The sequence below is a fragment of the Calidris pugnax genome, unplaced genomic scaffold (genome assembly GCF_001431845.1).
Source record: "Calidris pugnax isolate Ruff unplaced genomic scaffold, ASM143184v1 scaffold20, whole genome shotgun sequence".
NCBI classification, from domain to species: Eukaryota; Metazoa; Chordata; class Aves; order Charadriiformes; family Scolopacidae; genus Calidris; species Calidris pugnax.
The window spans coordinates 1,265,444-1,278,938 of record NW_015094510.1 but is presented as its reverse complement, the minus strand read 5'-3'; the positions used below and the strand labels follow the sequence as shown (position 1 = coordinate 1,278,938).

Here is a 13,495-nt window from a genome sequence, read left to right as displayed (position 1 = left end):
AGCAGATACCAAGCAGGAACAGCAAAAAAACCCAGCTGTCTTCCTACAAGTTTTGGAAAAGTTTGCCTAGTCTTGTCTGGCGTTCAGCATCCTGAGTGATGAAGCTTTGGCTACTACCTTCAGAAGACGGTGTGAGTTTGCAAATTTTCAAAGTAGAAATCACTTCTCCCCATATACACATAGGCGTAGGGAGGTACAACTCTAGGGACTTTGGGCACTGTAATAACACAGACAGACACCACAATTTCAAATTCATGCTACTTGGATCACACTTTAATTCCCATTCCATACTTCCCAGTTATGATATTTCTCTTCCCAAACAGCTCCACGTGCTGTTTTCAGTAATCACATCCTTCAAACACTTGTCCCTGTTATGTCTACCAACATCTACATATTCAAAACAGTCTCTGAAGCACATGCTAAACATCTGTTTCAACCACCTTTCTCTTTAGAGTTTAAGCCGTTTGCTGGAAAATTGCCATCCTAACGGCAAGCTCCTCTGTTAGTGAACTGGAGAATTCATTTTGTATTTATTGATTGTTCCCTAATGAAGAGTCATAAAGGTGCCAGAGACTCTTGACCAGACACTACTTAATTAGTACCAAAGCGCATAAAATCCCAAATCAAACCGAGCTCTTTGTCCAACAGTTCAGACACTGGACAAGAAGAAGATGACATCATTTTCTGCTTACACAGAAGTCTATAAAATGTTATTAAAAAAACCCTAAGGAAATTAAAAAACTGTATAAATTGTTCATTTCCTTCCATTTCCTAAGACACCAAATAGGTCTTCCAGAATCAAATCACACTTTGCTAAAGGAAGTATTCTTCATAAAGGACCTTGCAATATGCAACATGCGTAGAATTTATTTTAAACTGGACAAAAGCAAATACCAATAAAACATTTGTCTTCTGAACAATACAGAGAAAGTCTTACGTTACATACAAAGACATAATGCAAAGCATCCACAAAGTATTAAAGATTACCTCTAATGGATCTGTCTTTTCATCATCATGGCTCATACAATAGTCGAACTTTTATGTTCCCTCAAACTACCCTGTATTGGAGTATTTTCAGAGGGTACTTGCTCTCAAGAATGCAGAGAGATGAACAAGAACTCCATTAAATAGCAGGCTTTTTATCCCTCAAACTTACAGCCTCAAAAACATCCTGAATAATTGTTATCTCCTTGCAAGTCTTTCAAATGAAGTCCTCCTGAAAGTTAATTCCTTCTCTTTCATATCATTTAAATTCCCAATTAAATAATTGAGAAAATAGCAGGAAGGAAAAAAGTCAACTAACAAGAGGAGGCAAAAGCCCATCCCTACATGGCAATAGCATTGCTGCTTGTTTTAAGCACTCTGCTTTTTGAAGGTGTCTGTCTTCAGAGCAGTCAACTGGCTTGGAATCTTTGGGATAATGAAAGACGCACGCAAGGAAATAAAGATTCATGATAACACAGTATCCACTAAATACAGATGCCCTCATAGTAATCTACAATTCCCAATGCACTTATTACCACTTATGTAAGAAAATACCGTTAATATGGCCAAAAATGTAATCTTCTGTTTTCCTAAAATCTACCCCTCCAATACCAAACCCTTGCTGTGCAAAAAATTCAAACTGCTAATTCACGATCTCTGTCCTGTTTTCAGAAATTGATGCGATACCAACTTTAACAACCCAAAGCTTCTAGCCCTCTTACCATAACGATAAACAAGTGTATTCCACCAAAAAGACAGCAGGTTTCCCCAAACAGAAAACGGAACAGGACAATCATATAAAGGACAAAACAACCACAGTAAAGCAAATATCCCAAAAAGGCAGAATACCAAAGGGCTTCTCAGACATATGAATTTGGTTCCTTTGCTATAACCCATTATTCTTCCCTGTTCTTCTTAAACTGCACCTTTTGTTATAATCATGAAATACATCAACAGCATCTCAGCTATCCCAGATAATATCAGCAAGTCTTCCACAGAAGACTTTGTTTTGTGGTCCCAAGCAGATGAAACTAGATGCTCACCGCTACGTCTCCCACGAAAATGAGCTCCAAAATGGCAGAAATTAAGGAAAAAAAATGTAGAAAAGAAAACAACAATACAACGAGAGGGACAGCTAACCACAGAGAAGCTCGGGAAAGGTCACCAGAGCATCACAGAGTGAGGCCGCACAGAGACTTCTGCTTACCCCTTGCTCGGATTCCAGCAGCTCTGTTTTGACTCTGACTGCCGGCATCCCATCAAGCATTAACATTCTGTTCTCAAAGGCGCTGATATCCTAAGGCAAAAAAGGAAAAGGTTAATCAAAAAAATTATGAAAACCACTTGGTTTAATTCACTGGTTTAGTTCTACGATACTGTAGAAATAAGTTTCTCTTAGCAGAAATAAAGTTAACAAAGATGTAGTATTAATTTCAAGGAGTAGCTACCAAGTTACTACTTCTGTTAAAATTGTACATTATACTTTCACTTATCCTTAAAAGAGAACTAAGTCTTTGTAATCATCTTCATCTATTTTTTAATTTGAAAATAATCACACAGGGGCATGTATATAAATTCCAGGCTTTGGAACTGGAAAGGAGACCATTGGTTCAAATAGCTTCAGGGTTTTGGCAGCATACTTAGGTATACCCCATTTCAATCAAAACATTACCTAGAGAAAACATATACTTGAATTCAGACACGTTATAGTGAAGGTCTGTATGCACACACACTATAATTTAACACACATCATCAACAACTCAAATTTCATATCATTCATTATCTTAGAATCATAGAACTGTCTAGGTCGGAAGGGACCTTTAGGATCATGTAGTCCAACCATCAACCTAACTCTGATAAAAAACCATCACTAAACCATGTCACTAAGCACTATGTCTACCCACCTTTTAAGTATCTCCAGGGATGGTGCCTCAACCACTTCCCTGGGCAGCCCATTCCAATGCTTAATAACCCTTTCAGGGTAAAATTTTTTCCTAATGTCCAACCTGAACCTCCCCTGGCACATCCTGTAAAGTTTTCACCATTTGGTTTTAGTATAAACTGGTTACCGATACAAAACTTTAGGCTAACAGGTTGCCCCAGAGGGGTTGTGAACTCTCCATCCTTGGAGATATTCAAAAGCCGCCTAGGCATGGTCCAGTGTGCTCTAGGTGACCCTGCTCGAGCAGGGGTGTTGAATAAGATGACCTCCAGAGGTCCCTTCCAGCTCAGTCATTCTGTGATTCTGTGTGATTTGTCAATGAAAACCTTGATGCGCCCACCTCTGACACAAAAGAAATTTTAAAAAGCATGTTTAAAACATACATTGTCCTTGTGGCAATGTGCAATATATGCTGAGAGCTCTGATCTGAAGTGAGATTGGCAGAACTGTGCTTCCCTGAATCAACATCCCTGTTCTGAGTGTCTCATCCTGCCGTTGCCGGAGCGGTGGATGTAGAGATGCAAAACAACCTCTTGTGCCTTCAGTTCAAACGCTACTTCAACCTGAGTCAATTTTCTATTCCAGCCAAAGCTCAAGGCTGGTGTTTGAGAGCTAGCCCCTTCAGCTGCTATTTAGTTTAGACAACATGGAGAGAATAAAAGACATTTTATCCCCCAAGCTAGAATCTGACCTTACAAATCCAGACAACTTGGTCAGCAGTACAGAAACAAGAAGACGTCACAGCTATTTCTTCAAATAGCGAAATTATCGCATGTATCGCTTAGAAATGACTCATTCACAGTCACTTACTTGTCTGCAGCCCCGTCTGGGAGGCAGCACTTCGAGACTCAAAACTCACCTCTGTTCTAACCGTTAACCTTGTAGTCCTCAATAACTGCACTGTAATGGAAAAAAAACCCCTTTGCCTGTGTTTCCCGAACAGCAGATCTGCTCAGGACTGTGTGGGGCAGTTATTCGTAAGGAGTATGTTCATCGCCCTGTTTGTCACCACGGCTCCTTCGGGGGAATTTTAAGAAAAATGGTCTGTCCTAATGGAGCTTCCAAGATACATTTTAAAAACTTAAATGACTTTAGACATTTTATCTTTTCCAATTAATGCACCTCGTTCCCAGGATCTGGCCAGCAGGTCAAGGGAAGTCATTCTCCCCCTCTACTCTGCACTGGTGAGGCCAGTGGAATACTGCGTCCAGTTCTGGGCTCCCCAGTTCAAGAGGGACAGGGAACTACTGGAAAGAGTCCAGCAAAGGGCAACAAAGATGATTCAAGGATTGGAGCATCTCCCTTATGAAGAAAGACTGAGAGAGCTGGGACTCTTTAGTCTGGAGAAGAGAAGGCTGAGGGGAGCCCTTATCAACGCCTACAAGGATCTCAAGGGAGGGTTGAAGGAGGAGGGAGCCAGACTCTTTTCAGTGGTTCCCAGTGAGAGGAAGAGGAGCAACGGGCACAAGCTGGAATATAAGAGGTTCCACTTGAATATGAGGAAAAACTTCTTCCCAGTGAGGGTGACAGAGCCCTGGAACAGGCTGCCCAGGGAGGGTGTGGAGTCCCCTTCTTTGGAGATTTTCAAGACCCACCTGGATGCAGTCCTGAGTGACATGCTCTGACAAGCTCTAGGCAATCCTGCTTCAGCAGGGGAGTTGGACTAGATGATCTCTATGGTCCCTTCCAACTCTAAAAATTCAGTGAAATTCAGTGAAAATTTTCAGGGACATAAATATTGGAGCAACTGTTTATTTTATTGTAGTTTATTGTACCCTTTATTGTAGTTTAAATAACATGCTGAAAAGCTGGGAAACAGATAGGGCCATGCTCCAACATGGTGCCACAGGCACAGCAAATGACCTGCTTAAAATCCCCATCGCCCTCCCTCTGAACCCCATGTGTTACAGCACATATAGAGCTGCGGTTTGGTTCTACAGGGCAGGCAGGAACTTGATGGTAAAGCAGATAAGCAAAGACAACTGCAAATGCAATCTCTGTTTGGGGTTTTCTTTTTTTTTTGCCTTTAAAGTAGATTGAGATAGTTCACGAAAAGCTCTACATGCTGAAGTTATAAACTTTCAGATCATGCATGTAATTTTCAGCAGAACGCCTCCGCATTCAAACACGTGTGAACAAAGACAAGTCAAGCTGTTGAGATGTCCCGGTCCACGCTATGCTACCGCTGGGTATCTATCTACTGTATTTTCATCTTGACACAACAGGAAGACAAAAAAAAATAAAAAATAATACAAATGCTCTTCCTCTGTCTTCTCAGCAATTTGTTTGTGCACCTTGATCTTCATTCAGCATTTGAGGCATGAGGTGGGGAGAGAGCAGGAAGGGATTCCGATGCCACAAAACAGTTGGCTGAAAGGCTTCCAGGCTTTACATCCCTCTTCCCAGGAAAGGCGGTGCACTGTTAACTTATCAGAAGTGGATGCTGGGAGTCACCCCGATCTCCAGCCGTTTGGATGTGGTTTGGGGTGGAAGGAGAGCAGGAGCCAGCCTGGCATTCCTGGCTCCCCCCCTCCCTGCGCCCATTCTGCAAGCAGAGCGGTCCCCTCTGCCTTCTTGATTTATGGGCGGCACAGTTGAGTTTTACAGCAAGATCAGGAACATACCATCATCAAGCATCCCTTGGGCTGTTTAGCTGGTAGACAAAGAAGGATGAGCTGATATTGCTTGGTGTCCCCGAGGAGGTCTTACCCGCCTGAACGAAGGGACGAGGCCGGCTTGTGCAGGAGGCGCGGGCAGGAGGAGGGGGGGAAAGACAAAGCGCCACCGAGGAAAGGCAGGTTTAATGAACTGTTAGAATCTGATTAGAGGCTAATGTCCCTTTTAGTGCTTTGTACCAATTTACAGCTGATATACTTGAACCATTTTTCCCCACCGGCTGTGATAAACTCATTAGTTTTAAAAATGCAAGCTAACCAGAGCCTTTGAAGTTTAAAACTGATAAATCACGAAAACCTGACTAGTTCATGTACCATTTAACACATTTACATTTAACTAAATTTTCATAGCGCTCGCTTCCCCTTTTGTTCTCTAAAATCATATTTCTTAAAAGCAGGGCTCCGGTCTGAAAAGTGAATGCAGTGAATAGCTCTGGCTTTCGGGTCATTTATAATTCAGAGTAGCAATAATCACAGAAGTAGATTCTTTCCAAACTATTTGATCCCGTCTGCATTTATAACTGGAAGGGCTTGTGTGTGACACATCCTGGGGGAGGGGGGACACTGCCCGGTAATAGCCGAGAAGATCCTGGCTGTGTGCTACACGTATGGATGTATGTGTAGCCTGACACTCACCCAGAGAGCTGATCTTTCCAAACTGTGCTCTCCTGCCACAACCAGCATTCACACGACAGTATGTTCACAGCCATTCAGCAAATCGGATGTAATTGCCGAGATTTGCATACGGTGGGCAGTCATCTAAGGCAAAGGGGCTTGGACTCATCCTCACGGGGGCTGGGAATGTGAATTGAGTTCCCCCAGGAGCCTCTCCGGTCACCCAGGCAGATGGAGCATCCACACCTGAGTGAGGCCAGGCTGCTCCTGTGCCCCACGTTAATTGATGACGCTCTGGAGACCCACCAGCCGAGATTGCCGGTATGATGTATGGAGTCAATGCATTTTTCAGGCTGCGGTCCCCTCCTGGCTCACCCAACTCCTTTCATCGACTGTGGCAGCTAACTCATAGCTCCCAACGATGCCCAGGTGAAGGTGACCTGAATTTGTGACAGCCCTTCCTTCTCTATTCTCCTGCCTCCCACCCCAACCCACCAGGTGGACTCCAGTCACCCTTTTAAGTGAAAACACCCAGCAGATGTATGTCCTAAACTGGGCATATAATCAAGCCAAACACAGCATGACCTTACCAAAACATCTGTTCTCTTGGATCAATAAACTAACTCATCCTAAAAGCGATCAACCTCTCTTTCTCAGTGCCATCCGTTGGAGGCTTTCACTAATCACTTTTGGACATTTATTCCCTTGAAAGATTAATTAAAAACACAAATCATACCCAGGTCCGTATGGGCAACTGCGATTTAGAGCAGTTGTTACAGAAGATGGATAAGCTTTTGGGCTTACAAGCTCTTCTGAGAAGCTATGGCAATCAGTCTGACAACAAGACTCTCCCCCCTCCTAAGAGGTCTATGCTTTCAGCACAGCACCGCTGCAACTACAACTGGCATTTCCTTCACGTGGATGACCCTCTTCTGCAAGTTTTAATCCAATTATCTTTGGTTACTTTAGAGGAAGAGAAAACAAAACAGAAACTCGTATCTCATCTTGGTACAAAAGCCCCCAGCTTCCTGTAGTGCTTATTTAATTATGAGTTACACTATTACGAAATTTGGCTCCATCCACGCGAAGGGCTGTGGTTCTGTAGCCAAGTTTTCGATTTGGCCAAGCCATACATTTGAGAATCGCGCTGCAAACTTTTAACAACAGCCGGGGAGCTGGTGCCACAACCAACCCCCTCTCCTGAGACACCACCGAAGACACCCCTAAACCCCCTCCATAATTTCTTCTAAGCACAAGATGACAGAAACTGCACATCCCCATCCCACGCCACAGCTGTTGTCTCTCCTGCTTCTCTCTCCTGTGATGAAGATTTTCCCATCTAGCTGCTAAGTACTAAAGCATCAGAAATAAAAAGATGCTCTCCCACACCTGGCCAGACTGTGATGGGCACAACCCCATCAAACCCCAAGAAGAAAACAGTGAGCTCGGGCTTCAGAGCATCCAGAACCCAGATGTCACATTTCCTGCAAGGATCGACAAATGCTTATGTTCCTGTGCAAGACAGTGTCCTACTCTTTTTTCATCTCTTGAATGCAAGAGACCTACATCTACAGAACTAAGGCGGATGATGCTAGTTACTGCTGCCACTAATGAAGGTAATGGGCTTACTTAATCACGGTGAAGAACTGCATACTGGCAAGACAAAGCCACTGATGCCTCCAGATTTTTCCTTGAGACCCCAAAAATGTTCAGCTGACAAATCAACACTTCATAGCTCCAGTGTGTTGACCTTAGCTGGCTGCCAGATGCCCACCCAGCTGCTCTCACACTCTTCCTCCTCAATTGGACAAGGGAAGAAAACAAGATAGAATAGCTCAGGTGCCGAGATAGGGAGATCACTTAAGGGGTGCCATCATGGACAAAACAGACTTAGGATTTGGGAAAAATTAATTTGATTTATTGCCAATTAAAATAGAATTGGATGGTGAGAAACAAAGACAAAAACTAAAACACCTCTTCCACCCCTCCCTTCTTCCCAAGCCCAACTTCACTCCTTCATTCCACCTCTTCCTTTACTTTTCTGTGCAAACTTAACTTCTAACATGACACGCTTTCATTTTTGAGATATGAAGTGTCATGTTGGGGAAAGAGAAGCCTCAAATTCAATGTTCAAGCTACAGTAAAAAGTTTCAGGTTTATGGGGAGTACGTTTGAATAGCGAAGAGTCAAGAACAGCCTTTAAGCAGTCTTTTGGTCTCAAAACTGTGACATAACTTTCCCTGCCTCATCTTCTGGTTATTTTTACATAAGTTTTCTGCTCATGCAGTAATTTCTTAATTCACTGTTATATTCTCATTTTATGGTTTCAAAACTTTGAGTCATTTTTGTGAAAACAGTGTTGATAGCTCAGAAATATGATTTTTTTAAACTTTCCTTTTTTATACAGATATCTAGAAACATCACTGAACTAACCACGAAGTAGCCTATGTCACACTTATATACCCTAGCAATAAAATTACCTTGTTGATTTTTCTGAACAGGAGTACCTAAATTCATATCATTCTCATTACTTACATTACTATACTAAAGTTACCCATCAGTCAAAGCAACAAGTAGCGTAACACCTCAGTGCAAAAAATCTGAAGTGATCGACTCAATACAAAGACCTTGAAGATACGACAGATCCTTCTAAGGATACGACTAGATATGATTTCCAAAGTTTGAAATTGTTTTTTTCTCTTTGTTTCAAGGGATAATAGAAGAATGAAAGATTACCATCTCTTCTCAAATATAACTACCTCCCCACAGGGAGAGGAAGCCAAGAAGAATGTCTTCTTTCCAAATTCTCACAGAAAAGAATCCTTCAGTTGTCTATTACCTCAAACTCCTGAAGATCTTAATTTCCAAAGAAGTTCTTTATATACCGTACCATGAGGTTTGTTAGTCACTTAAATCTAATGATCTCTAGGGTGAAGCATACCAGTTAACATTGCCACAGTATGTATAAGAGCAGTTCATTTCAAGAAGTGAAGGAAACAACTATCGGATAGAAAATAAAAGTAAATTTATGTAGCTAGAAGATTATCACTCAACTGGGAGTTCTGCCAGGGAATCGGGGTTAACAGTCCATGGCTTGCCATAAGATCTTCATCATATGTAATTATGTCTATAGCTGTGTGAAATGTTCGTAATGAAAGCAAAGATTCTGGTAGTTCTGCATTTTACTCCGAACTTGAATTTTCCATCAAATTCACCAGAAAAGAAAAGGATCGTTTGCATTTATTGATGCTTCAAAGCAAATCAAAACAATTTTTTAAGGAAGAATAAAGTAGAGTGAAGCCTTAAGCTTCATACTGTTTTCTTGTGAAACTGGGCGAGGTTCACTTGAGTTCATTCCAATGCAAAATGGAATTCGTTTAGTGAGAAGAGAATGCAGAGCTTTGCAGAAGCCTGGGTGAATAACGCGGACGTATAAGCTGCGGTTTGTGTCCTTAGACAGGTTACAAAAAACAAAACCTTAAAACACTACAGCAATGGTCTTCTGGAAATACGATAGGACAGCAGCTCAGCACGTGAGTGTGAAAAATAATTAATTAAAGCTAACAACAAGGTTATTTCTCACTGACCTACATACTGTGTCTGCGTGTTAGCCCTGAACAGAGCTCAGGGCAGACCCAAATGCAGCACGTGGAATACTGTACATCACTTCACACTACAGGGGGCCATGAGAGGAGGGCAGTCCATCTATAGGTATCTGTATCATGGACACGCATCTGCATGGCATCCAGTGATCATGAAAGCATCATAACTCTTAGCTCTCCAGGAAAGCCTCTGAGTACAGTCTCTTACTACAACCAGGCATGCCAGGTACAGCCCAGACCTCCACAGCAGCTCTGACTCCATGCTGTCAATGCCTGAGAAGCCCGCGCAATGGTTGGCCTTCAGCTCATGCTGTCCCACTGAGATCCTCATCCAATGTACCAGACCATGTCTGCCTGTATCCCGCTGCTACCAGTACAAAGATGTACACGTGCAACACAAGCGTCTTGAATTTATATTCTGGTGCCTAGGCCCTTCAAAAAAAAAACAAACAAAAAACAACCAACCCACCAACTAATTTTGCAGACAGCAGGTTTCCAAAAGTTGTTAAGCAGCCAAACGTCTAATGATGTAGCTATGTTTTAATTTGTTATATATTTTTCAATATATATGGTTCAATTCCAGACAATATTCAGTGAAGAAACCCAAAATCTCATGTTTTCTTCTAAAGTCTTTCTGGTTTGTTTGGGTTTAAATCAGTTTTAGCAAATATAAATAGAACCCAAGAGATGTGGTTAGCTTCCAGGTGACAGAGGAGCGGCAAGTGCATTGGCAACAAGAGGCCAATGTGCCCTTTCCCAGACTCAGCAGGCAACCCTGTCAGCTTAGGCTGCTTAAAATCCCTTTACATCAGCTCTGCTCTCCTGCCACTTTCAGCTGCCTCTACAAAGAATTACCAATCACTCCCATAGTACGTAATTCAGACACAATATGTTCTAAGTAACAGTAATTACACCAGACCCATACATTTAACTTTTATCAACATTAATGGCTTCCTTGTTTTCCTTCTTACGCCAAAAGTCACAGAGTATTTCGTAAGATTTTTGTGAATACCAATGGATCCATTAAGTATTTGTGGATTTTCTTTATCTTACACTTACAAGTCCTGCTTAACAAAAAATCCCCACCCCTCAGAAAACAACTACAGAAGAAGAGAAAGCCAAAAAAGAACCACCATTTAGGAGAGACGTACACTTAAGAAAGAGTAACTTTGGAAAAAGCCTGCATGGTATTTATCTTTACACCAGAATTAATTAAGAAAAAACCAAACTTTTCATAACACTTCATGATGCACAATAGTAAAATAAACTATTGATAGTTTCCTTTGAGTTTTTAAAGCACAGACAAGTAGTAAAGACTGCTATTGAGTGAAAATTCATAGCTTTTTCACAGAAAAACCCAAACAATTAGTAATTGACCTAGATCGCCACTTTTCCTTGATACACTTACAAATCCAGTGATTTTAAAAAAACTCTACTTAACTTCCAAAGGAGTCTTCTTCTATCTTATGTCAATTGCCCCGGAGTTTGGAGAAGAATTTGAAGAGTAAGAGGCTTAAAAACAAACATAACCTGCCCCCAAACTGCAATGGGAAATATAAAAGAGTTTTCATTGTCCTACAAATACCATTTTGATGACATTCACTAAAACATATACTACTTAAAGGTTATCTTCATTTTTAGGTGGGTCGTTGCCTCAATTATTAAACTTGAGAAAAAAAAATCACATGGTAAGATAAACTACAGGTCAGGTTTTCATTCAAGAGGTCCCCTGTCTTTTGCCTTTACCAAAAACTAAAATCAAAGTTTAGCTAATCCAAAAGCAAGTCTCAAGTCACAACATGTTTTTAATTAACTTCTGGTTCTAGGAGGAGTCTGTGACATCAACAGAGTGTCAGGGGAATAATTCTGCCATATGACAAATTTCTCCTCTAACTGTTAATTGTCTAAATTGTGATTGTTTTGTATTTGCTGAGCAAATGAGCGTTGAACGGCATTGCCCAGGAGCTTATCAGCAAATACACAGTGACCGAAATTTTGCTCTGAATTCTGCCCTTACCTGCTCTGGTAGGATAACGAGCTGCTGAAAGCATGGGGAGCTGGTTGGCACACTTTGCCCCCACCTGCCAACGTGCAAAGTCTGCTTTCATGAAGACAGATACAGCACGGGCTCTGCACGCTGGAGAATAAAGGGAGCGTTTAGCATGTAGCAGCAGCCATGGTTTAGTCCAAAATTATTGCCTGAGATGTCGTGTGGCAGGCCAAATGGCCAAACGTAGCTGCTCTATGCCAAGAAAATGAGATGCTATCCACAGGTTCTGCTTGGCTCCATCACTCCTTGCAGACCAAAGGGACCATCACCTCCTCAAAGTGATACCATCTTCAGCTCTGCGATCACAAAGCCCCAGAGGAAGCAGTGAAACAACAGCAATGGGAGGTTTCATTGGCCTGGATGTCATCGCTTCCTCCATAAATTACGCTGGCCCTTTCCATCATGGGTTTCAAAGGAAGCAAACATGCTACCCATAATACTGTAGGCCCCGCTGGAGGCACAACTGACCAGCAGATCATCCCCAACCCTTCAGCTCAGGGAGAAAACTGTTGCTCCTTCAAGTGCCCTCCCCTAGGATAAAATATAGCGACTAATTGTCAGGCAGCAAAAAGCTGACTTCTTATCAATCACAGACATCACAAACTACACCCTCTGAATAAGAGCAGTGTAAGGTAATGCCATCATTAAAGATGCCTCCCTGCCTTCTGGCAGCTGGGCCACAGAAATGCGAAGCAGCTGATACTGCTCTTCACCAGCAGAATTGTTTCTCACTTATCTGAGAACTCCAACATATAGGCCGATCTAAAAGGGAACCAGGATAAGCCAGCTTTCCCCCTTTGGGTTAAAAATGTAAAAGCTAAAATTTAGGAAATTCAGTTATTTTCATTTCAGATTTACTCTGTTCACAAGCAATTTTTTTAAACTTTTGTGGCTTTTTTTTTTACTATTGAAGACAGAGCAGTATATGGCACCCATAAGAGAACCTTTTCTTCCCAGAAGTCAGTTCCTTGTGTCCAGCTCAGCTTGTTGTGCTGCCAGCTACAGGGACAGAGTGAATTCACTGCAGCCTTGAGATGAGGAGGAGGAAGGGGAGGAGGAGAACATGCTTGTGTGCAGCTGCACCCTCCAACACCAGGTACCGTAGGACGCACCTGCAAAGGAGCGCAGCAGGTTCTCACAGGATCTCAGAAACAACAGGACGCACCTGCAAAGGAGCGCAGCAGGTTTTCACAGGATCTCAGAAACAACGTGCACTGGCAGCCCAGAAAGCCAAACGCATCCTGGGCTGCATCAAGAGAAGCGTGGCCAGCAGGTCACGGGAGGTGATTCTGCCCCTCTGCTCTGCGCTCGTGAGACCCCACCTGGAGCACTGTGTCCAGCTTTGGAGTCCTCAGCACAGGAAGGACATGGACCTGTTGGAACGGGTCCAGCGGAGGGCCATGAAGATGATCAGAGGGATAGAGCACCTCTCCTATGAAGACAGGCTGAGAGAGCTGGGGTTGTTCAGCCTGGAGAAGAGAAGGCTGCGGGGAGACCTTAGAGCAGCCCACCAATATCTGAAAGGAGCCTACAGGAGAGCCAGAGAGGGACTCTTTTGCAGGAAGTGTAAAGACAGGACAAGGGGTAACGATTTTAAATTGAAAAAGGGGAGATTTAGATTAGATCT

General features: G+C 42.5%; 1 protein-coding gene across 4 annotated transcripts in view; it reads right to left on the bottom strand.

The window, feature by feature from the left end:
• Window positions 1-13,495, bottom strand: part of KLF12 (Kruppel-like factor 12) — a 258,753-nt gene that overhangs the window by 152,015 nt on the left and 93,243 nt on the right. For all 4 annotated transcript variants that reach the window (XM_014965966.1, XM_014965969.1, XM_014965968.1 and 1 more), the window contains exon 3: window positions 2,192-2,281. In XM_014965966.1, the coding sequence (XP_014821452.1) occupies window positions 2,192-2,281 (90 nt within the window). The remainder of the gene's footprint in view (window positions 1-2,191; window positions 2,282-13,495) is intronic.